The 24,553-nt window shown below is 43.0% G+C and overlaps 1 protein-coding gene across 1 annotated transcript in view; it reads right to left on the bottom strand.

The window, feature by feature from the left end:
• The window catches only part of LOC138184321 (discoidin domain-containing receptor 2), a 155,361-nt gene that overhangs the window by 21,542 nt on the left and 109,266 nt on the right, over positions 1–24,553 (bottom strand). Inside the window, exons 7-10 of the mRNA XM_069122187.1 lie at positions 14,239–14,446; positions 4,349–4,688; positions 1,373–1,563; positions 911–1,092 (exon numbers count right to left, since the gene is read on the bottom strand). Of these exons, the coding sequence (XP_068978288.1) occupies positions 911–1,092; positions 1,373–1,563; positions 4,349–4,688; positions 14,239–14,446 (921 nt within the window). The remainder of the gene's footprint in view (positions 1–910; positions 1,093–1,372; positions 1,564–4,348; positions 4,689–14,238; positions 14,447–24,553) is intronic.

The following is a 24,553-nucleotide window of genomic DNA, read 5'->3' as shown; positions in this document are numbered from 1 at the left end:
TGCAAATACACGTTACGTTCCAGATTATCTCCTAAGTAATAAATTACGGTATTCACTCCGACGTTGTATTCAACTTTTATTTCCTCTAACTCGGCTACAAGCGTGCTCGAATTTCCCTTGTTAATTTCGAATAAAATACTCGTAATAAAAATTACGAGCAACTAGTTCCATTGGGAGAATAATCATCTCATAAAACACCTCGATAAACTCAGACAGAAATCGTACAAATGCAGTAGTATTGCGTTAACTGGTTCTGAGTAGGTATACTATCTGGCCAATTATCGAAGGAGGCATAGGGAATTGCGAGTATATTTCTTCTCCATTGATTGCGAGTCAGATACATACATTTGTTTATTTTACGAAAGCAACGTTATGCCGAGGCTTCGCATAAAACTGTTCGCCACCAGGTAGCGAGTTGTTGGCATTCTTATCGCGAATAAATGCATTGTGTTTACGTTGGAACTTGCGAACAACTCGCGAGCAGAATACAACCAGACGTGTCGTGAACAGATCCTTTAAAACGTTGAGTGCGGATAATTCCACAGTGGTGTCATGACCTGGCTGCTCCAGAAGACGAGCGACACCACGTCGGCGTCATTAGCACTCAGCGTGTTAAGAAATAAAAAAATTCACTCACGCTGAACCATTTCAATCTCATCTCCGCGGTCAACGCGTTAATATATCATCTCTCGAATGGACAATGCCCGCTGGGAAATGCGTCGACGCTACTATCGAACGCGATCTATGATTTGTTCACGGACATCGACATGGATACAGGATTAGACACTTTCCTACGAATTGAATCTCAACATCTCGTAGAGCCTAGTGTCATCCATTTAACGCGACGCGACTGCACTCGAATCGAATTGCTGCCCGTTGCAATTCGTACCAAAGTAAGGACGATTCGTACCTTTTTGTTTTCTGTCTTGTTGCCACGCGAAGAGGTCTTGGAGAAGATGCTGTCCTGGTCGCTGGTGCCGCTGGAAACGGCAGGCCCGCGTCCTGTGCTGTCCTGGTTGAGCAGGGGCACCGTGCCGAGTTCCGGTACCGCATAATCGTACGATGTGTCAACTGCACCATTCGCGTACACCGCTGCGGATGATATAGCAAAGGAGGAACGGGCGCGGAACAGGGGGAGGGTAGGGAGAAGAGAGTGCAGGGGGACAGTGTATTGATTGCGGTCAGGCGAATGCTTTGTTGTTTGGTACATACGTACGCGTAGCAGCGGTAGCTCGTAGCGAGCACAGGAACCAACGTGCGCCAGCGTATAAATATACGGTTGATACGCGTGTGTGCACGCGCATGGTACGCGTACGTATGTATGTATGCACGCAAAACAACGCGGGGCGACCGTGTACGGAGCACGGCATACCTGAGTGATTGATGTTGCTGCCCTTGTTGTTCAGCATCATGTCTTTCATCTCCATAACGACGGTGCTGTAGCTGTAGTACGGTGCGTACTTCAGGGCCTGGTAGGGTTCTTGATAGTCGTCGAGTTTCACGATGTCCAGAAAACGGTTCCCTAAGTCCCGCGGCAGTGTCGGTAGCGAACCACCGGCATACCTTACGAACAGAAAGAACAGAAACACTCGTTTCACTCGGATTATCCATCGTGGGATTTCCCTGTGTTTCGGTGATGCATCGTATGGGATTGCGAATGGGAGGTGGCTACGGGAATACGCAGAGTTCGGATTCGCTAGGGTGTGAAAATGTCTAGTACTTTTATGTTTATCCGACACCGTGCCGATAGCGTAGAATGGAAACGGGGTTGCATCGTCGAGAAATCGACTAGAATTTGTATTCTAGTATTTTGTTCAGTTGGAAGGTTTGCTTTTTTCTTTGATTTAGCTAAAGGTTTGCTTTAGCTAAACAACAAGGAAGAGTTGAGAAGAAAGGTGGTATGTGTGATGAAATCTTTAATTTGACAAAGAATAATCCGTATGCTTCTAAACACCGAATCTTCTAAATAAATACGAATCTTAAGTATTTTTAATATTTCGGAAAAATGCATTTAGAGTAGAACTCTATTTACTCAGACGAAATCGTAGTTAATGCCCGATTAACTGAACTTTTGCTAGTTGAATTCACTTATCTGAACGTGAGTTCCTGTTATGTGATTGGAAAACGGTAAATAGTGATAACCTATTTTATACAAACTCCAATTATACATATAAATTATTTGTCCCGCCACAAGTTCAGATAAATGGAGTTCCAGCGTATTCCACTGTTCCAACGAAGAGTCTTTCAAACGAAATATGTATCCACGTATGTATGTGCCAAATTAGGCTAGACCCAGATTCTCTGATAGAATTTAATAAAACTCACAAACTCACGATTGTGACCTTTGAATCGTCGCTAAAGAGTGACGGTATTTTTTAAGCTGTACGACAACCATTAGCCGAAGAGGATGGACCGTTAAAGAGAACAGCGCGACTGGAAAGCCGGCTTTAAAGCGTCTTTTGTAGCGACGAAAGTGCATCGTTTTTCGAGTGGATACTTTTTACTCGGCGAGTTTCGCCGTTCAACTTAAGTGCACGTCAGATATTCGTCAAAGGGTGGTAAAACGTTCGTACGTGCACTTGAAGCACTCGTCTATACGGTTCTCTTTTAGGACATTCTTCGAACGGCAATATTAGGTTGCACAAAGCGGAGCCAAGGTTGAAGATCAATGTTGAAACGTGTAGGTCGCGTCCGAGTTACGACGTGGCTCGAGGATCTCGTCTGGAGACATTCGTGCCATACAAACTCGATATATTGCCCGAGGATGTCCGTTATTGGACATCTACTAACGAGCACGACGGATGGAAAGTTTATTGGAAGGTGGCTTCCGCCGTCATGGAGTACTGTGAATGGTTGTAAAGTTGGAAAAGGATGTTGCGGAATTCCACGTTATTAGAACATCTTTATAATCAAGTAGGTTGCTTTCATAATTCGCAGAATAAGAATCTTAAAAGTATTCCTCGCTAATTGAAGGGGTTTTTAAGAGTATAATATAAAGAGAGATTTATTAAAAATTTTTCTGATTATTTTTCTTACATTTCTTGGATATTTTGGATTTATAGCCTATTGCAAATGCGTATGATGTATAGAGTGATTTATTTGAGTATCTTCTTATTCTTTTTTTTTTTAATCTTTTAGATGTATTGGAATGCTACTGGAATTCTATTTATCTGGAAATCTTTGTAATTTTAAATTTCTTAGATCGAATTTATACTGTGTTATAGATGTGTATGATATGCAGAGTAATTTGTTTGTATGCCTTCACAATTTCGTTTTTAAATGTTTAGATGCATTGAGATTAAATTGTACTTTAAATATCATTCGTGAAAATATAAATCGTTTTAACGTATTTCTTTCGTCTTGCGACGATAACGATACATATATCGCATATAGCTGTTTTGCAACCATTTTATGCCGACAGTTGGCAAACATCGTTTCATCGGAACCTAAGCAAGGTACTAAAATCGGTAAACCATGGTGTTTGTACAAGGTAGACGCGAAATCGACGCGAAACCGTAGGCCTATCACGAAAGCTAATATTATTAGTAGTAATATTTACTATAACAGCGAAAGCCGCAAATCCTTTGTGTCCACACCGTTTCCTTTCACCGTAACCGAGTGTCGCGGTGCCAGTATTGTATCGTACCGTTATCATTTGATTTCAAATATTTGCACGAAATATTTCCAACGAATATTTCGAGTTATTGTAACTAAACAATAGTAATAAATAAAATATCTTTGTTTGTCTACGTAATCCTCAACGATTTATAATAGTCATCTTTTCTACTTATTCTTTCAAATACCTAATCCAGCTTTGGTAAATTTTGTCAACCGATGAATTACTACACCGTGAATATTTAAGCAAATTCATGTTAAAGTAAGAAATGAAAAAAATTAAATCTAACCGAATCAAATTTACCTAAATGTAGATAGAAAATTGTTTTACCTATTAAATATTAAATACATTTTTACATATTACGTGTATTCTATGCATCTTTGAACCTACAAATTTCCCATGAGCCTATCAAAATTTGTTCTTCTACAAATCGCCCTCCAATCAAAGAAACGTCTAAAATTTTTAAATTTCGCTTTGTAGTTTTTTAATAAAGTCGAAGATAAAAATAAATGGACAGATAATGGAAGATTGCTGAAGTTTAATCGGATTAATACCAGTACCGTGCAGTTTATTTTCATCCATTATATATTCTTATAGTACATGTATAATTAAAATCAATATTTGTATTTATGCGTAAACAAGCCGTACTAAACAAAACTTCGTTGATATCTATTTCTATTAGCTGTCCACTTACTTTTGCCTCCGATCGTATAATCTTCATTCATCGAATACCTTTCATCATCCTCCAAAGTGTACGCCATGAGTGCGGCTCCTTTCTCGACCGTAGCGCAGGTAGATCCAAGATGGGATGGTGCCTTTCCAGTCATAGGACTGGCGAAACACTTTCGTTGCCTGTGCCTGGAGACGATGAGAAATATCGCAACGGCGAGCAGAAGGATCACGGCGGTTAGCACGCCGATCACGACCGCCATGTACGTCGGGTCGTCGTGCTTCGCAGTCGAGACCGGAAGTTCACCCTCCGCAGCACCGTTTTTCTCCACGAAGACGTCGCTCTGAATAGGTGACTCGGTTGTCGGTGCTTCCTCTGGCGTGAAGTTACCGTGAGCCACGTCTGCGTGAAAACAATCACCGGCACAGGGTTACTCGTGGTTCGACGACTATGAAATTAAACGAGTTTCTCGTTCGCTATCCGATATTATCGTGGAAATTATACAAAACCAAGGCACTAAAAATATCGGGAAAATGGAGCAACATTTTGCTTCAACGTTATTTTATCTCCTTCGTGTTCCGTGGTATGAAAATCCCGTTCGCTCCGAGAGAGTTCAGGGGAAAGGGGTTTATCTTTTCTATGGGATTACACCATGCGTAATGTAGCGCCTACTACAGAGGTTCGTCGGCCGCGAGCATTTGGGGCAGAAAAACATTATCGTACGAACCAACGGGTAAACGCGGAATCATTAAACGGAAGGAAGATACTTGAGCGCATATAGACCGCATAATCAACCTATATGCGTTTTGATGAAAAAAAGCGCGTAGTATACCGTCAAGTTCTCCATTTGCTTTATTACAACGGCATTGAGTGATTCGATTGTCCGATTACCGCTTCGTTCCTCAGCTGTAGGTATATTTCATTTTCGTATCCCCGAGGAGAGATTTTTAATATTCGTCGGCTACTCTAGAATTCGAGAAACGACGAAATTTCGTCTTGAAAGAGGGAAATTGTCGGAAGAAAAATATTCCAACAAGCTGTTTTGTCGCGAAAGGGGCGACAGAACCACGTTACACGCTGTCACAAGCAACTAAACGCGGCGTACGAGTCTTGAGCGAATTTTTTCGACACGAGACGCGACACACACGTGTTTCTCGCTGGTTAACTCGTGGTCCCTTTATCTCGGTCGCACGACGCTCGAATAATTCAAGCACCGCGAAAAGACGGTTGCGCGGGTTGTACGAAATTAGTTTCTGCCGCCCAATTGCCAAACGCGGGACCTACGCGTCGAGAAGAAAAAGTTTCTCTGTAGTTAAATTAAATTAGTTAAATAATAAGTTAGTCAAATTAAAATATGCACGATTTTGCATTATCGAATAATCTTTACTACGTTGAAATTACGTAATGTCAACAAATATTCAGTGACTTATGAACAGAAACGTATATTCCGAAACGAGTTACTTTCTATATTAAGAACGTCCCGTATGATTCAGCGGGAAGATTACCGTGAAATTAACGAAATGGCGCGCGGCGCTAATTAATTAAAACGGGCTATTGATAAAACTTGCTATTTCTCTCTCTCGTCTCATTGTGGGGAAAATTTTTTTTTCCAGCCCTAGCTCGCTGCTGAATTCTATCTCCGCGGTTTGTTTCGTTAAATAAGATCTTGCCAGACATTCGTGCGACGTAGCGGGGCCGTCGGGCGGAGCAGCAAAAACGGTTCGAGGTTAACGGCGTGATAAAGGAAAAGAAGAAAAAAAGGAAAGGACGGAAGATTGACTCGCAGAAGTGGGTAGCGAGGTTCACCGAGGTTTCACAGGTGAAGCCTTCTCTATCTCGATTCACCAAGCTTTTTCCACTCGCGCCAACGAGCAAACCCGTATTCCGTGGGTTCCTGGCAGGATTATACCGCACGAAACAAAGCTGTCGTCGCGTTTGATATCGGCTTTTACATGGTCTGGCAAGCGTTCTGCCCTCTCCTGTCGCCTCCGACAAACCGTCTACCGTTTCCCGTGCATCCCGTATGAAATCTGATATTAAACATTCTTTGCGTGGCCCAGGGGGTTAACTGTGAAAAGAGGTTTTGTCTCGCGAAGGCCACACCGTCAGGTGGTACAGTGCGTCAGGTTTGCTTCTCTCTCTCTCTCTTTCTCTCTTTCTCTTTCTGTCTGTTTCTCGTTCCGTTCAGCAGCCATAGTTACGGGCACGCTGGTAATCTAACGGTAATGAGTATGCATGCGATGCAAACCAGTGGGGTTGCAGGTGCTGCTGACGAGAACCAAGGTGGTTGAAGAACGAGGTTTTCATACCACTGTTCACCGTTTCGAGCGGAATGGTTTCTGTGAATCGGTAAATATGGTTCTACTCGTAGAAATTGTGTGGTTACAACAGACTATGTTGACCGGTTTTAATTAACTCTTGGATGGGCAAAAGCGGATCAACTCTGACTCATGTAAGTATTTTATGTTTACCTCTCTGTAAATCACATTTATCAATACGTTCTATCAAGCTATGTATGCTTATAGATAAAAATTTGCAGATTACACGAATACTTCTTTCATTCGTTCAACTATCTAAAAATTCTTCAATACCTTAATAATTCTTTGAACATCAAAAACGAATATCGTATTTGTTATCATTGTCGTGTTGCTACTAGATAAAAGTATGTCTATCGGAAACTAAAATTAATCGGCTTGTAGTAGGCTTGGAAGTAAATGCAAGGAAAAATATGTAAAAGGATAAAGTTGCTTTTCGATCAGTTGTTCCCTTTATTACTATAAAATAAAATATTCGTAAATGAAGTGACAACGATTCAAGCTGTACCGTACAAACACTGTAGCTGTACGGTGGTAATTCGATGAAAATGGATCTGGCAGACGATAAAGATGGATTTGACAAGGGCAAAGGTGATCGAAGAGCAATTTTCGTAAACCAACGATTGCGGCTCTTAGAAAAACGATGCATTGTTCGCAGATTGATTGGTACTCGAATAATTGTAGCCATATAATCCCTCTGTACAATTGATCGTTGGTGGCTGAGAGCCGAGATGATTGAAAAACGAATTTCTGGTTTCCATCGGGTGCCCTCTCCACTTTAGAAGAAGCGATTGCTGTACAGAGCAGGAAATGCGATTCTATGGCGGAGGTTGCTTCCATAGGGGACATGCGCGCACGCAAGAGTGTTAACCGTGTCGATTGATACTTCGAGCGCGATTTAAATTAAAAAGCCTGCCGGACAACGTCGCGCCGAACAACGTGTTAAGCAGTGCTCCTATTTTTACGCAACAATTAAATTCTTGTCACGGTTGCGCGTGTGCAAAGGACTTCGAGTATCATAATCGAAATTGAGTTTTCAATTAAATTCTTTATCCGGTGTGCTCGTTATCCTCGTTGCGCGTCCACGTACACGTTGAATTGTTGCGTCTGTCTTGCGATTAACGCGACCGACTTTTTTCTTATTCGAATTAGTACGTAAAACGTCAAAGAAATAAGATAACGTTTCATACACTGCGATCTATGGTATTTGAATTACGTGCAGTCGAGTCTGGCTTATTCTTATTCGCGACGATCAGTCAAGATGATGATTCGTGCGTGATTTGTGAAATTGATTTATTAAATACATGCCGTGCTAGTTATGCAGCTCTTGCTGAGAAATCGTTTTGGTATTTCGTGTTCAGGTATTCACCAGCCACGCTGTTTCTCGTTGCTACGTCAAATATGAAATGCGATGAGTATCGATTTTGATTGATACCATTCGAGGCTTAGAGTGTCTTTCAGATCTGCAGTTCTTAAGAAGCAACTTGTAAATAGCAACAAATGACTCGAATCTTCCAGGTTTCTGTTATAAAACGTTGTTTCCCTAACAGAAGGTTTCTTTCCGTTATCTGACATTCATTTTTTCAGGCAAATGGTCGTAAAACATTCCAACCAGCCACAAAGATTACTATATCGCTGTATCAATACACCAAATAATATCATCAAGCAAGTACACGTTCGATACGTGGAAGCGGACAAACGATCACTTGCTTTCATATCTCAGGTCCGAACGACCATTACTAAAACAATGTTCAATCTACGTCGACGAAATACGCGGTGCAGATTCAGCGGACCAAAAACGAAGGAAATTGCGAACTGGAAATAGAGTCAGAGGCAGCTATACATTACCGTAGCTCGACTAAATATTTTCCAAGTGGCTCCTTCGGCCTGCCTCGATACCGAATTCCCGTTTAATTATAGCGGGCTCTCTCTAGACCCGTGATTATTTCGCCATCAAAACAATAACAGAGCCGTCCTCCCGTGGCTGCATACACACTTCGAGAGTACAGTGGTAGTCAGATTTACGATTGGATCAGGATGCTGCGCGATTGCGACAAGGGTGGGCCATAACTTACGTAGGTGGATCTTCCGCGTATAAATCATCGTGCACCGAGAGATGCTACGGGATGCCTTTCTTCGAACAGGAATGAAAATAAAATCAATGGAAGTAGAAAGGGAGACGAAAAGAGGAGTCCGGTAAGAGACCTCGTTCTTACGTCCCGCGATTTCCTCGCGCTACGCTTTCGTATCTTTCCCTTCTTTCTTTTTCCTCGCTGTTTCTTTGTACCCTTCGTTTCGTCTCTACTTTTGCGTGGTCCGTGCAACAGGCACGTTACAGCCACGACAAGGACAACGAGAGACGGTGCAAAGACGGTTGCACGTGCAGCGTGCACACGCAGCTGACGCTCTACGTCAAATGCAACTAATGCGCTCCTTGATCTTGCGACGCGGTTTCCTCGCGAAGAAATAGGAAAAAGAGAGGCAGAGAGGCAAGGGGAAAGGAAGGCTCAACAATTTTAAAAGCGCTTTGATTTACCGTTGGAAACGGAAATGGAGCCGCGAACTTCGTTTCTCGGCCTTCGTGTTCGACCTCATTTTCAAGCACAGAGAGCGAGGCCGCTTAATCGAACGACGGCCATTGTGAATCGGCCACCGTGGGATTGTCTGGCGAAAGGATGCTTCCGGTGCTTGGAGCACGTCAGACGTCGCCGCCAATCGTTGCCTTAATACATCCACCCCTCGTTTTACCATTATTTATTGCCCGATATCGCGTCTATTGTCCAACGATTTTCCTATTCTCGGCTTATCGTTTCAGTTTCCACCTTTAAATCCGCATATTTATCGAACAATAAAGTATTACATTAATCGCAGATTAGTAAGTTTTGGTATTCTTTACCATTTTGATCCATCGATTGATTAGTCGAACTTGCTTTTCTCTTGCGTTCGTTTAAAATAACGGCAAATCCTTGTCTATCCATAATTTGTAAGACACGAGACAGCAGAAAAAGGAAACTCTAGCGTTTCTAACGTTAATCTCCTTTTTCTCCGTGATGTTTCGTCTTGGGAGAAATCGCGAGTAAAAAAATAAGAAGCGTAACTGGAACAATGTGACACGGTACAAATTTAACGCGGAACAGCTAACAAAGTTCTCGAACGGGGTGACTCGCGATTAATTTCGTCCCCCTGTTTGTAAGGTTTTCCCATGGATCCGAGTGACTTAATCTCGGAGCCAGGCGTACCAGCGGTGTCCCGGTAATGGGATTATTAACGAGATAAGTTTAAGGGAATTTTTCGCGGGCCAGTTACGTTCCTCTCTGTCAATTAATAATCGAGTATCCGGCGTAGAGTCTTTAGAGTAGACACTCGCCGGAGGCGGTTTCCGGGGGCCGATAACACGGAAGCGGAGCACAAGAACCCGGCCGGCGTGCCAGGAAAATGCTCGCGATATATCAGCGCTGGGACACGATATTTTGAATATTTAAGGAACAGAATGGGATGAGCGATCCTCGACGGTGAATCATTTTTACGGCAGCCACCGGTAACCGGAGAGGCGGAGAAGAAAAGGGGGCAGAGCTCCTCCACCTGGCAAGGCGATCCACGACCCAGCTTCTCGTATTTCCCTGTCCAATTACGTTTCTCGTAGAGGAGAACAAGAAGAAGCAGCGTAGAAATCCCTGCAGGACCTTCGCGAAAAATGGAACGAGGAAGAGCTGAAAGAATCTGACCGGGTACATCCATTATAGTATTCCCTTGTTTTTTTCTTATTATTCTTCCTTTCTCCTCTCTCTCTCTCTCTTGCTTATCGTGGACGTGCTTTAAAAGTGGATCGAACGATTGTATTCAAAGAAATTGCGAGGAAATAAACGGGCAGGAACTGTCGATAAACTTTTTAACGAATCCCTTTTGCCATCGACGAGGCGTCGCGCGACGCGAGGTTGTTCCAAGGACTCGCGAAACTCGATTGCCACGTTCCAGGCGATTCGTCTCTTTCTTTCGAGCACCTTGGCCTTTTCTTTCCATCGTTTCCAACGCTGTTCATCGTTATTCCAAAGCATCGATGTTTTCGTTAAGCTTCACTGGAGGTGAGAGAATCCGATGAAAATGTCGGTTGAAAGTTGTTAACGGTGAAACGGACTAAATCTATTTTATAAGGGTAATGTCTCGTATAAATTTGTGACTTTAAAGTCGAAAATACAATTATCGATCTTCTTGGAGGTTCTCCGTGACGCTTACATAATCAATTTCCAGCGACAAGCGTTCCCGCACCGAGAACGATTTCCCATTTCGCGGACAGGAATTATTCGTGGACATCAGTCACACGGTGGTCACATTTGTAGGGTGTGCCGTTAGACCCGGGTCATTTTTCTTCGACTGCTATTTCCTGCTTTCTATCCCCCTTTCGCCCTACGATCCTTTTCTTCCGAAATAAATGAGCGGCTGCTGCTGGATCAACGAGCATGAATTTCACGCAGAGCACGCGAATGAGATCCGTATGAAATTATCTGTCTAGAGGAGGGGTCGATTTCGAAAAGGGTGCACCGAGTAAAAGGGTTGTTCCCGATAGGGTGGCAAACTTGTCTAAATAAAGTAGTCGAGCTGACGCGTCATTAGCAACAGCCCGTTGCAGAAGCTTCTGTTTCGAGGCTCCTACAAAAGCCTTATCCTTTCAATCGATGAATCGTTTCGGATTTGTTTCGTCGATGTTGCCGGCCGATTCGTTTACCTGTGTAAAAACACGATTTCGATTAGGATTCCTTCCGGAGATCTCGTGAAATGATAGAACACGATTAAGAAGGGTTCCCTTCCCAATGGTACTTTTCTCTCGGATCATTTATTATCCTCAGAAAATTCTGATATAATGACCAATCCTTTATTAGGTCGTATAACACCTTGACGATCTTCCTCGATGGAATATTTTCTGTGCCACGGTTATGAAAGTTTCTTTTCAGATCTCGATTTTCTATACATAAATATTTAATATCCTCTTCGAATATTATTATATACTTCAGATATACGACCTTATCGATTCAACGATCCCGTATTTCGCTTGAGTCTACGTCTCAGCCAACCGCTTTCCAACCGCTATTTGCTCGACGGGAAAATTGTCCGCCGTACAGTTCCATGTACATCCTTTGAGATGGAAAAACAGCGGACGGCGGAACGTAGCCTGGAAGAGTTTCATGCCCACTTTATGAACCTGTTGTTAGGTGGGCAAATCTCGCTGACAAAGGACCCTTTGTGCCACGAATACCTTGTATAATGTTAAGTCTTCTTTCAGCGCTGTTCCTTCGTGGTCTCGGTTTGTGACGCGTTATCTTCGATGCGACGCGTTTTGCCGCGTTTAATTTAAGAAGAAAGAAGGAAAAACAGATTACACGGTGTTCTATGTACGCGTAGCGCATACACATGTAACTTGATTTCACACGTGGTTCTACGAAAACCAGCGCATTTAACGTTGCCTCGATCGTTGGCTGATTCTCTTTTCATTCATCGATTCTTCCGCTCGAAGAGCGTCTTTGAGGTCTATTTAGAAATGCTCTTGGGTTAAATGATAAAGCTCGGAAGTCGAGTTTCGTGACACGGTTTATACGAGGAGGGCAGACTCTTCTGTTCAATTGTTCGGTGACTCGAGCACCGTTGCGTTTAATCCCTCCGCTACGGATAACAAAGAATTTTTCTTCACAGAACCATGGCCGCTCGCTGGAAACGAGGAGAGTTTTAGCGCGTTTCATTCTTGTTGTTCCGGTACCTTTTTCAACGAACGCCAAAGCTTGTTTAATCCCTTCTTTCTTCTCCCTTTAGATTTTTCTCTGCCCTCGGTTGCTTCTCGTTTTTCTTCCTTCTTCTATCCGCCGGTTTGTACATCATCTTCGAATTAATTGGATTTCTTTTCCCGTGACTGCGCCGAACCGGGCCGTTCGTCGATTTAATCGCACGGAAAAATGAACTAATTCGAAAGACGCGAACGAAACGGGACAAGGACTCACAGTCGAGGCTACCGTCAATTTTTACCGCTAACTCGATGGAGAACCTTATCCACAGAGACGTCGATTCGAGATCTTTGAATCCGACAAACATTTTCCAGAATCTTTTTCAAATATTATTATGTACGAGTATCTCGAATACGCATTAAATCTAAAGAATTTGTTTCGATCGACTAGACACTACAATTCTCGATTCCCAATTATTAAATTTAACAAACATTTTCAGAAAATTTATCAAACCGTACGCTTAGTATTTCAACGCCTAAAACTCGGGTGAACTTGTTCGCCGAATATCGTGATTTGCAATTCTCGATTCGCACAAAAATTTTGTGGATATTTATTAAAATCTTAGCTCTTATATCGCGCTTTAAAATGAAAGATCTGCTTCGTATTTCACGATCCTGGACAACCTCGTGTTTCTATTATAAATCCTCTTTATACAATACGGAAGACAGAATATTCTGTAAACGCGGCTAAACTCAACGCAACGAGACGATTTCCATCGAATGCCGCGTTAAATCGTACGGAAGCTGTATTCGGTCGAGAGGATCGAGGACACTCCGTTATTCGTACGTTCGCGATTTTATATCGTCTCGTTGATAAAACGCTTTAACCTGTCTAACATTCGTGTCGTTATTTCTGCTGTCTTCGTCCGGACAACTTGATTTCTATTGAAACAGCTACGTTGACCTGTCCGTATATACCGAAGGCAGACCTGGTTTTCATTCGCGTGGAAGAAAAATATGGAGCGCTAGCGGGAAAGAGAAAAGGAAAGGAAGAAAAAAAAACAGGGCAAAGGATAATAAAACAAGCAACGAGCAACAGAAGCGGCAGTGAAGCGAGGTTCGATTTGCGATCCATCCTTCTGCATGAGAACTTATCCACCTGTTATCTTTCCTTTTTTCTTTCTTTCTGTCTATGGACAGCGTGTGTACGACTTAATCGAAATCGTTTGACTGACAGATATATAATAAGCCGTTGTCAATTACCGTGTATCAATTTATATACACACGAGCCTGGTTTTATTCCTCGATGATTGACAGTCGCTGGCTGGTCTGTCAGATTGGTGTGTACGGGGTGGAAAATCGGTGGGAGTGGAAAGAGGGTTGAGCGCGGAATCGCGGAGCCTGCGAGCCCCGGCAGACTACGAGTCACGTCAAATCCGAATGAAACGACTGGAATTACAAAAAGAAATACCGTTTGTGCGTTCCTTCTCCCTACGGCGTTCACGACCAAAAGTCTGGGCGCCGCAAAAACGATTTTGCGTCACAAGCAGAAATTTTTCGTTTTAAGTTTTCGCCGCGGCGGCAGTACGACGCGTGACAGGACTTTCTTCCTTAGCTATTGTTTTTATCCTGCGATACGTTTTTATCCTCAGACCCGGGGAACGAACGCTGATATAAACCTATATGTATATACGTATATATATATATATATGTACATGCGTGAACGTACTACGGGTACTGTACGTTTTATCGCTCGACACTTCAGACCGGGGAACGAGAAATGTTTCGATGAAGATTGTGCGATATATCATACCGCGGGGATCGCGTGTTTCGTGTGCTTGTTCTTTCGAGAGGGAGCCGCGAATCCCAATATTTTCACGTCGACTGGCGCACGATTGTTCGAACATGAGGAATTTTGCTCGCTTACCGGAATCGAAGGTCACTTCGCTGATCATGATCCATCTGTCGGAGAAGTGAAGCCTCAACTTCACGTACTTGCCGACTCGATGATGGAGCTTGATGGTGATGTTTCTAGATGATTCGAAGATCTTGTCCTCCATGTAGGTATATGTTATTGGCTCGCCCGTGTAATATTTGCCACCGATACTGAACAGTATGTCGACTTGGGAAAATATCTGAAAAATAAAGTATAATTTTTTGTCAGTTGAGATAGGAGAAAGAATAACAGAGAGAGAGAGAGAGAGAGAGGAAGAAATTTTCTGAGGGAGAAGATCCGTGGTCTTTGTACGATAATAGAAGTGGAATATAACTCTTCGTGCCAATAGGAAACAGCTCTGAGACACGTAAACAGACACGTGAAGATATTGGAGACACGCAACCTCGGGTGGTTTAGGTTTGGGGCGCGATATAATATGAAATTTTGAGGCGTTCTTGGTCGAATCTTTCCTATTTGCGATTTATGATTTACGATCCAATAAGAAGTAACATAGAAATCTAACAATAAGTTAGAACTGAATGAATACAGCGCGAGTCTGACAGAGGAAGGTCAAAAGATTTGAAAAGAGAAGAAATTGGAGATGGTGGGATCGGCTATTGTAGTTAAAACGGCGGTTGATCAGATCTGTAACTTGAATATTGAAATATTTTTTAGATTTTTATTTCGGATACGTAGACATCTTACGAGATTGAAAAATTCTTCTAAAGAAGAATTGACCAAACTTCAACGATCTGACGATCCAAGTTTCATTCGATAGGAAGAATGCTCGTCTATTTTATCCTCTGGATCGAAGTTCAGAAACAAAGTATCTGCATATTAGAAGAGAACGGAGCGAAACAAAGATCCATTTCTATCAAAGTGGCGGTAACCAGGAGAGATTGATCGAGGTGGCCTTAAAATACATCGGAAACCTAAATAAGCCGGCGTATAGACGAAATAAAACAGACGTAGACGAAGTGGGACGTTGATGGATAGAGCCGACGTGAAAACCCGCTCTTCGCCGAAGAAGATTTAGGAACAAAGTAAAATACGATCCTCCGGCGCGGAAGAAACAGAGGAAGAGATAGAACGAAGAGGCAAAACGAAAGTCGTATGACTTTTGAGAACGTTATAAAAGTTTAATACGTCCCTGAAGTTCGATAGGGTATATGATCTGATCATAAATCAGGGATATTATCCGAGGTCGCAAAAGGCTTTACTTAGCCAGCGTTGTATCGGCGCTACGTTCGTATGATCTTGCCGGTCGTCACGGGATTTGAGTATTTTACGATCCATCTCGTCCGTTTTTTGTTCCCCGTCTCTCCCTCTCTCCCTCTTTTTTTCCTTTCCCCCTCTATATTTTTTCTATCTCGCTCTTCTTTCTTTTTTTTTTTGCTTTGCTATGAAAGCGCACGTAAAAAACGTCGCGTGGAAGATGAAAATTGAAGCTATCGAAAGGAATAAAAACTGCAGCCACCATCGAATTTCACGTTGACAAAAATGTCAAGTAAAAAAGAAAAATAGAAAAAAAGAAGAAAGGAAAAACAAAATAACGAGCGAAAGAGGACAAATTGAATTTTCGACGGTGCAGCCTGTCGAGCGGTGAAATCCAAAGTGGATAATAATGCGAATCGCTCTGGATCGAGAGACACGAACGATAATTGGAAATTTTGTTAATTTCCGGGTAAAAAAATATTGTCGAATAATACGGGTATACTTGGCGCAACTTGTGAAACGAGGTTTTAAAATAGGTCAGCAGCTGAAATTTACATGTTACGAGGTTTGAAACGAGTTATTTGAGACATTTCGTGTATAACGAGCTCGAACTTTGTATGGAGCACGCGCGATGTGAATTTGGAATTGTCAGTTTGTAAGGATTACTATCTTCTTACTACGATACGAGGATTGATATTACGAAAGGGATATACATATTTTTCGATCATAGGTTACATCGGTTAAATTTTTAATTCGTCTTCAATATTACACGCGATATATGCCATCGATGCTGTTTGTTACGTAAACCGTAGAAAATTTTCTAATTTACTCGTTAAATCGTTTTCACCGACTAGAACGTTATGAGCGTACGAGTGTACGGTAACGTGTTGGTTTGCGACTTGTCGATTCTACCGCGACAGTTTAACGCTTATTTGCATATGTACATATATTAGTCACCAACTGAAGACGATCCAGACGCATGTGTCTGACGTAGACCTGTTGAAAATCGCTTCTAGGAAATTAACAATGTGCTTTCCCATTGTATCGGTATAAATGGTAAAACCGTACTTTGAACCAACAGCTATAAACATACGTACGTAAGACCTCAAAAGGTGAAACGAGTTCCGTAAAAAAAAAAAGAAATCCTTGAAATTTCAATTCGAACGAAAGACCATGGAAAAACTACTATTCGCTGTTTTACGGGCTATCGAATTACCCGTGGAAGGAAAACTTGCTTTCAGCCGGCGCGGCGTTGCGGTGGCGTACGAGCCGAAAGTCGATAATGCGATTGTCACAACCGCGGGGCAACATCTGGAACGGATTCGTCGTCGAATCGGTTCCCGAAGATTTCGTTATCGTAATTCGCGTCATGTAAATCCAATTACGAAAGATTCGTTTCAGGTCCGATGGGAGTCGGAAACGATATCCCAATGACGGCATAGAGACGGACGGAGATAGACAGAGAAACGAGAAAGAGAACGAGGCGTTTATCCCGCCGCTATCGATATCGATGTTCCTGTATCCGTCGCTTTGCCTGGTGGTTCCCTGCTGGTGGATCGTCATAAAACTCGTTTGCTTCACCCTTGTCGTCTCTTCGGGGTGGATTTCGGTGGCGAAGGTCCGTCGACACCGGGCGTGTATTCAATCGAAGCTCGACGAGAGACAAGCGAGGAAAAGCTGTGTGAATGTGTGCGGGTAGAGAACGCGCGCGACCGCGCCAGGAGTCAGATGCAGAGAGACGGAAGCCGCGCACGGCTTATCCGATATAATATACCGGATGAAGCGCAATAACTGATCTGGAAGTAAATCTCTTTTTTACAGTACGGTTCAACGAAGAAAAATGGAGAAGCCTGGCCCGGCGAACGGCTCTTTTTTCCTCTGGACCGGGAAAATGATTTCGTTGAAACGTATCTGCAGTTCTCGCGCAAACAGAGAGCCTTACGCTCAAAGAGCAACATTATTTCATTCTATCGACGATTCGAGTACAACGTAGCAGCGTGTATAAACGTTTTAAAACGTTCTAATCTTTCGTTCATGCACGGACTTTTCCTTCTATCTCGTCATCGTATCGATTCGTCGGTTCTTTCATGCTTTCTCCATCTACGTACGTAGATCCAGTGGCCTACGTGTAATTTAACGAGATGATTTGACAGACGAAACTGGATGGTGCTTTTAATTAGTCGACTCGACGTTTCGTTACATTTTGCAAAGCGAGAGCTCGGACTTTTTTAAAAAATCATGCAGAGCCGGATTCGATTCGGTTCGCGTGAAAATAGCCGGCAGGCTTGGTCAGTGCAACGCGGCTCATTTCGCCTATTAGCCGGTCGTCGAGTCTTATGTATTATGCGGAATAGACGGCGCTCGCTTCCATTCGTGACCGTCAAAGGGAACGCACCCACCGGTGAAATTGAAATGGAGTCCGTAGGAAAGAGCATTCGTAAACAAAATTGACACGAGAGCAGCCTGGGACCTGAAGGGGGCGAAGAACCGTTGCATCGAGACCCGGTAGAGGATGCAATCACGGAAATTTATGCACTTTGACAAGCCGGAACGGTGAACCGGCGGCAAAGTAGACCGGGTTTCGGTCCTTACACGACCAAGGAAAAGTATTTGCACACTGTCAGAAACGCAGTGAAAGATCTTATCAGCTTGTCGAGTTTGCTCGTTTTCGTTTCCTTCTCTTCGACGAAGAAGGAATAAGTAAATCGACTCGCAGACGTCTCGGTCGTTACGTTTATTAAATTGCTACGCCAAACATCTCTCCGCGTATACAAGAAAATTACAAAGTGATCTCGTTACTTATGTTCGAGATTTCGTCAACTTCTATCAAACCGGATGCCGCCATCTCGTTTATGTGCATCAATCAATATCGGGGCAAACGCGTTAAAATGATCTACTCCTCGAACTTCGAATGAAATTCTATGACTCAAGGTATCACGCGTTTAACGATATCCCGGTGTCGTTACTTCCAACTTGTGCAACTAGACAACCGATGTTGATCTACGATCAGAGGATTTTGTCTGCAGCACTTGATATCGATTCGTCGTTTCGATAATGAAAATTCACGTGGCTGGATTTTATTACCATTCAGCGAGAGAGAAGCTAGATAAGTCTATAAGTTTTTGTGTAGAATGAAAACGTGAGCTAATTTCTACTACTATACCTGATCAAACAGAGAGTTGTAAGAAACATGTAAGATCATCTTGGACTGATCAGAAGACAGCTAAGAGTATTTCTTAGAACTCATGACATTTAACAGGCTATGGCGAGCACAATCATGGATGCATGAGTTTTAGCTGGAATTATGGTAGTTCTAAGATTTGTTACCTGCTAGTTCTGGGTCACTCGAATTAGAAAATATCACAGGACTGGTAGAACTAATTCTGCCATAATTTTGTTAAATCTAACGAGTTTGAAATGATTTTTGTCGGATCAGAAGAATTTGAAGTGATTTTTTTTAAATGGTTGCTAGTAAGTTTGATGCGTTTGACCACAGAGACTGTCAGAGTCCACGGATTTGGGATGATTCTAGCTGAATCCTGTAAGTCCGGGCGTATATCGTGGAAGGCCTCAGGTAGGTCCCATAGTAGCTATAGTATGCCATGGAACCGGGATACTATCACGGTAATGTCAAATAAATCCCATTGTTCCGGGTTTATATCCAGACGATCCCATGATCCAACTAGAGCACGACTATGAGGTCATTGGATTCGATTCGCTTATAATACAAATGTGCGAGAAAATTTTATGATTCTTGTGAGCCGCTACGCAAAGTGCAATCTCAGATATGCAATGGAAGGATTAAGGAACAGGGAAGTTTATAACATAGTAAAGAAAGAAAAAAAACTCAATGACGCGGAATGTTTTTGCAATTGGCAGTCCTTTTCCTTTCCTTAAACCCAATGGGTTTTGTTATTTTATAGCTGTTAGTCCGATGTGACTAATTATAAACTAAAGATTGTACTTTCTAATTCCTCGAAACACGCACTCGAGAAAATACCAAGTCAGGAAATTCGACCGTACACCCCCAACAACTTGTCCAACTCACAATTATTTTTCTTCCACAAGTCTGCAACATTTAAGACTAAACTCATCGAAAGCACACGTATTTCATCTACAAGTCTGCGCGCCTATCTTGCTTTTTTCAAACTGTCCTTGCGCTTCAAAGAGACTCGATTGCATCAAGTTGCAGTTCCAGGGAGCCGAGTAAAAGTTCGCGCGAACGATCTCTCGTACTGCAACGCGTACATATCTAGAATCCTTCGGCAAGTACATTGTTTCACAAGAAAAATTCCATCTCGGGTATATACGAACCTACAGTCTCCGAAAAGAAACTACGTGTTTGCAAGCCAAAAAGTGCCGTAATAATTAGAAAGTTAGCGGCTCCTTTCGCAGTTCGTTCGCAGCTAATTTCTTGTCGTCTTTAAAGACGACGACGGCGACGCGACGTCTCCTTTTTGTCCCGAACGGGAGAGGCCCGCCCCTTTTGGCAACGCCGGGCAAAACGCCGCTCGTCAGGGCTTTTTTAAACGCGTGGGAGGAGAATAGCGTTTCGTATCGCAGTCTATTATCGCCCGTAGGCGGCGTGTTTCGTTGGTTGGTTCCGTCGAAGGGGAAAATGTTATTTGGATATCAAAGATGCGCCACGGGCAAAGCCCCGACACAGCCATTGTGCGAGGGGTTCCGGTTTATGAGCTTGCGAAACTACGCCGGTAGACGGGGTCACTCTGTATATAAAACCTGGCGACGCGGAAGGGAATCTGGAGGACGATCGGGTGTTCGAGTGCTTCTGTTTCCAGGCTCGACCACCAAGAGGGCACCGACATGGCGGTATCAGAGGGCTGCCGCGTCAAAGAGCGTCCTCCCGTTCATAGTTTATTATACGCGCTTGTTACAGTATTCTCTCCCTCTCTCTCTCTCTCTCTCCTTCTGTCTCTGTTTCTATTTTCTCTCATTCTTTTACAATATTCGTGATGGCCCGTGAGCATGCATATTTGCGTACGCTAGCGACCGGGATAAGTGAAGAATTTCGTACGCGTAATTTTTATCCATCCGTTTTGACGGTCTCGCGAACACGTCACGTATATACCGCTGCCCCCAGGTTCGTTTCAATTGCACGCGTTCCGCGGTCGAACGGCGAAAAAGCGCTTACCGTGGTCGTTCAGAGGAAGACCGCTCTCCCACGATCGCAACACGTCGAATCGGAACGCAAACGCGTTTTTCGCTCGCCGGTGTTCGCCGCCGCGCGTATTTGCGTTCCGCGGTGAACGCGCTTTTCCTGCAGGCGGGAATTTTTTTTTCTACCCTTCCCCTCTCTCTCTCTCTCTCTCTATTTTGTTCGTTCTCCGGTTCGCTCAGTTTGTCGATCTTCGGCATTAATTGCCTTGAAAAACGTGGGCCGTGCACGCCAGCCAAGCCCTGTCGAAATGTCCCGATGATTTTTCCTCTACCCAACCCTATCCCCACCTGTCCCACTGGTCATGGCTGAATAAAATATCGTCAGCTTCACCGTGGCCGCGCGCGTGAAATCGCTGATACCGAAAATATAGTCTCTTCCTGTGTTGGTCGGTGGTGCGCGCCTGTCGAACAGCGTGGCCCCGAGTTGCGGAGATCGAACGTTTCAATTAAACGGTGTTATTTATTCGGACAAAATGCTCCGCGTCAATGTATTCATGAGCGTGACGTCGTATGAAATTTTTAAAGTTCATCAAGCTGGTTATCAACGTTGCACACGGAGATACACCGTTGCGAACACGAACGACCGTTGTCAGATAATCACGGTAACAATTATTGAAAATGATTTTTTGATGAGCGAGAATACGACCGATGTTCGATTAACATTGTATGATTTAGCCTTATTGATTGAAAGTCGAACATGCCCGGGGCACCCTCGGCCACCCACGCACCCTGTCGCTTACGAAATACACGAAATACCCGGAACGCTTTTATCCGAATCAAAATTCGGCCACTCCCCATTTATAGTACATACTGTTCAATAATCGTCCATGCATATTTCATCGCACGCGCTACCAAATCTTTAAATGCGCTACGCCGACGAGCAAAACAGCCGCGCGAGTTAAAGCGGATTTGCGACGAGCACCCTGTGGATTGCGTGGCTTGGCAAACGCGCTCTACCGGTGTGTTATTGCCGTTTCAAGTATTTGCGTTATCGTAGCACAGCGATGTTAACGGCAGTGAGAATGTGTTCGCGTTTATCGTTTCGAAGAAAAAGATTCCGATATTAATTGCGATGTGTTTGCTCGCGCGTTGCTTTTGCGTACGATAAATTATTTTCATATCAAAGCCGCTATGTTATTTCAGAAAGTGGCGAAACGAGATAAATGAAACATTTTTGATTATTTATCGTTTGGCATGCTATCGATTGTCTCTGGCGGGAAGGTTGTATATAAGTTGTATATAGGGGAGAAATTTAATTACGCGAAAATAATTAATTCTATATAAGAATGTTGTACGCGTTCCATGGAACGTGATTTCGTTACTGCCGCGCGAAAATGCCTTGCCGTAGAAACTCGAAGATTGTATAAGCGACGCTTCTTTGACTTTTTTACTCGGTTAGGAAGTGGTAAAAAGCTCCGACGAGATATAGACGGTTTACGGGCAAAAGAGTCTTGATTGACTTTTGGCAAAAGAGATTTAGAATCGGTTAGCGAGGTGCTAGCAAAGATAGGTATCGGGGGTTTACTTTCTTTCCTTCCTTTTTCTTTCCTTCTCTCTCTCTTCGATTCTTAGGTTTCTGTTCTTTTTCTCCTCTTATTCCCTACTTTCTCGTCCCTATTATCTTTCCTATTATACTATTTCTTTCCTTCTTCTTTTCTTGCTTTTCCCCATTCTCTGTCCCTATTCTATCTTCTCTCAAAAGACTTCGCTTATATCAGTTAGATTATCCATGATGTGCGCGGAGTTAATTCTAGATATTCATCGTCAGTTTCTCAACTTTTAAATATTTGAAACTCAGGCATACGTAATATACAGGCATATGAAAATCAAAATTGAAAACAGATCCACTTTCTAGTAATTTGAGGAAACCAACAAAAACCAACTCGACATCGATCGAAATCAAATCATTTTGCGGAACGTGCTACAAATTGATAGTCAACTAATACGCGTTACTAATAAGCTTTTACACGTTTGAATATTTCAACAGTTACGATTTAATCCTGTCACGTTTTATCGGTTATTTTCGACCCGATTACATCTTTCTAACGTTAAAAGATACATTCGATTTGGGCAGAATACGAAGGAAGCATTTTCATTAGCGCGCACGATTTCTCGTCTCAATTTTATGTCAAACACGGTTTTAAACGTTACAAATTCTTTCTGTTTGCTAAAATCAGAACAAGATTGAAATACAAATGGAACATAGCAGGGTTAAATATAGTTGTCTGCTCCAAATCCTTCGATTATTCTCTTCGTTATCAATAAACATTAAAGCTTTTACGACCATTGTCTTTAAGAGTTACATTATCCTTCTGGGTATAGATATACCGGTGACAAATCGCTGGGTCAGCAACGATTCGTCGAATCGGATAAATCTGCAGTTTTGATCTCTTTGTGCATGGTAATCGTGAATTTTATTCCGCGGGCGGAAATAATTCCATTGTCGGACCGATTTCGCATTCGAGTCGCATGCGTCCGCCGCTATCGTGTCCGTATCAATGCAGAGGGTGGCGTGGAGCCGTGGGGGTTGAAAGAGAGAGGCGAACAGATCGAGTGGCGGACGTATTTGCATTATATTATCGAACTTAACTCGGACGACGCGGAAGGGTCGCGAAATCGCAGCGAAACGGAAATTGTACAAGGGATCGAATTATTGGCCAAGCGACGAAGAATGTCACGAATAACACGAGTTCGCCAACTCATTTCCGGTTCGTCGTCACGCATTCGATTATAACCGTAACGAACGACACGCGGCAATGTTTCTTCCGCGCTCTCAAACGACCGGCGATAGCGTTTTTCTGTTCGCGCACGCGCGCGTTGGAATTAGATTTGCGAATTTACATTAATTTTACGGGACCAAAAAAGAAAAAAAAAAAAAAGATGGGACAGGAGGAAGCGTCAGAATCGAGGCTCGCGTGAACACACTATAATACCGTCCGGCATGCGTGTAATGCCTGGCGTATTTTTGTAATTAACGAAGCACGGGGGAATTAAAGCGAAACTTTCCTTGACTCGAGCTCGTCTCGAATTCATGGCATTTTGAAGTGGGAATGAATTAGTAACAGTCATATCGTTACTCTGCTCTTTCCCAACGACGATCGTTCGTAACGTTGTTAGCAAATGTAACGTAGTGGAATTTTTATATACAGGCTGTCTCGCAGCATGTATGATTCATTCTGATTCAGTCGTATGCTTGGCAGTGAATATAAATGTAATAAGAGGAAACGTTCTTTATTTTTCGTTAAAAGGAGTATTCGTAATGTATAATCACCTAACGGAATCATACTACCATAGTAATACCACTTTGTCATTAAGAATTATTTATTATATAGACTATAGGAAATAGGTTAAAACTCGAAAGAAGTATCGAACGACACTGGTCTTCTCACAGATCCTGTGCAGTAGATATAGATAATTTATCTGGCATTTTCATGTAACAACCTAACATAATTCCTATTTATGCAAGTGGATCATTTTTGTTAAATCGAATGACCGGCAGAGAAGCATAAAGATTCACGATACCAACGTTGAAAGCGAAAGGGGAGCGAATTCGAGCGTTAATGCGTTCGGCTTAAAAGCATATGCTAATGAAAGCTAGATCGCCGATGATGAAAGTAAGTCGCTGGGCTGTTTAATAACAGAGATCACGTGTCCCGATTATTGCTGCTTTTAAGCAATATCGCGCGATCTAGCCAATAAGGCACGCTTCGAAGATACCCAACTACAGGAATTACCGTTTCAAATTGTATTTATATTCAGCCGGCGTCTGACTGATAAAGCGTCGAGTGGAATATTCGATCAACCGTGGGGGGATACGGAGAAGGAAGAGACGCTCCGAAACGACCAAGCTAAAGCGAGCTAACGGTAAAAGGATCTCGAACAACTGTGGATGGTGAGCCTGTTGATCGTGCGC

Source organism: Bombus flavifrons, chromosome 1, assembly GCF_040668555.2.
Source record: "Bombus flavifrons isolate JBK064 chromosome 1, iyBomFlav1_principal, whole genome shotgun sequence".
NCBI classification, from domain to species: domain Eukaryota; kingdom Metazoa; phylum Arthropoda; class Insecta; order Hymenoptera; family Apidae; genus Bombus; species Bombus flavifrons.
Note: the sequence above shows the minus strand (reverse complement) of the source record. Positions and strands in the feature narration are given on the sequence as shown.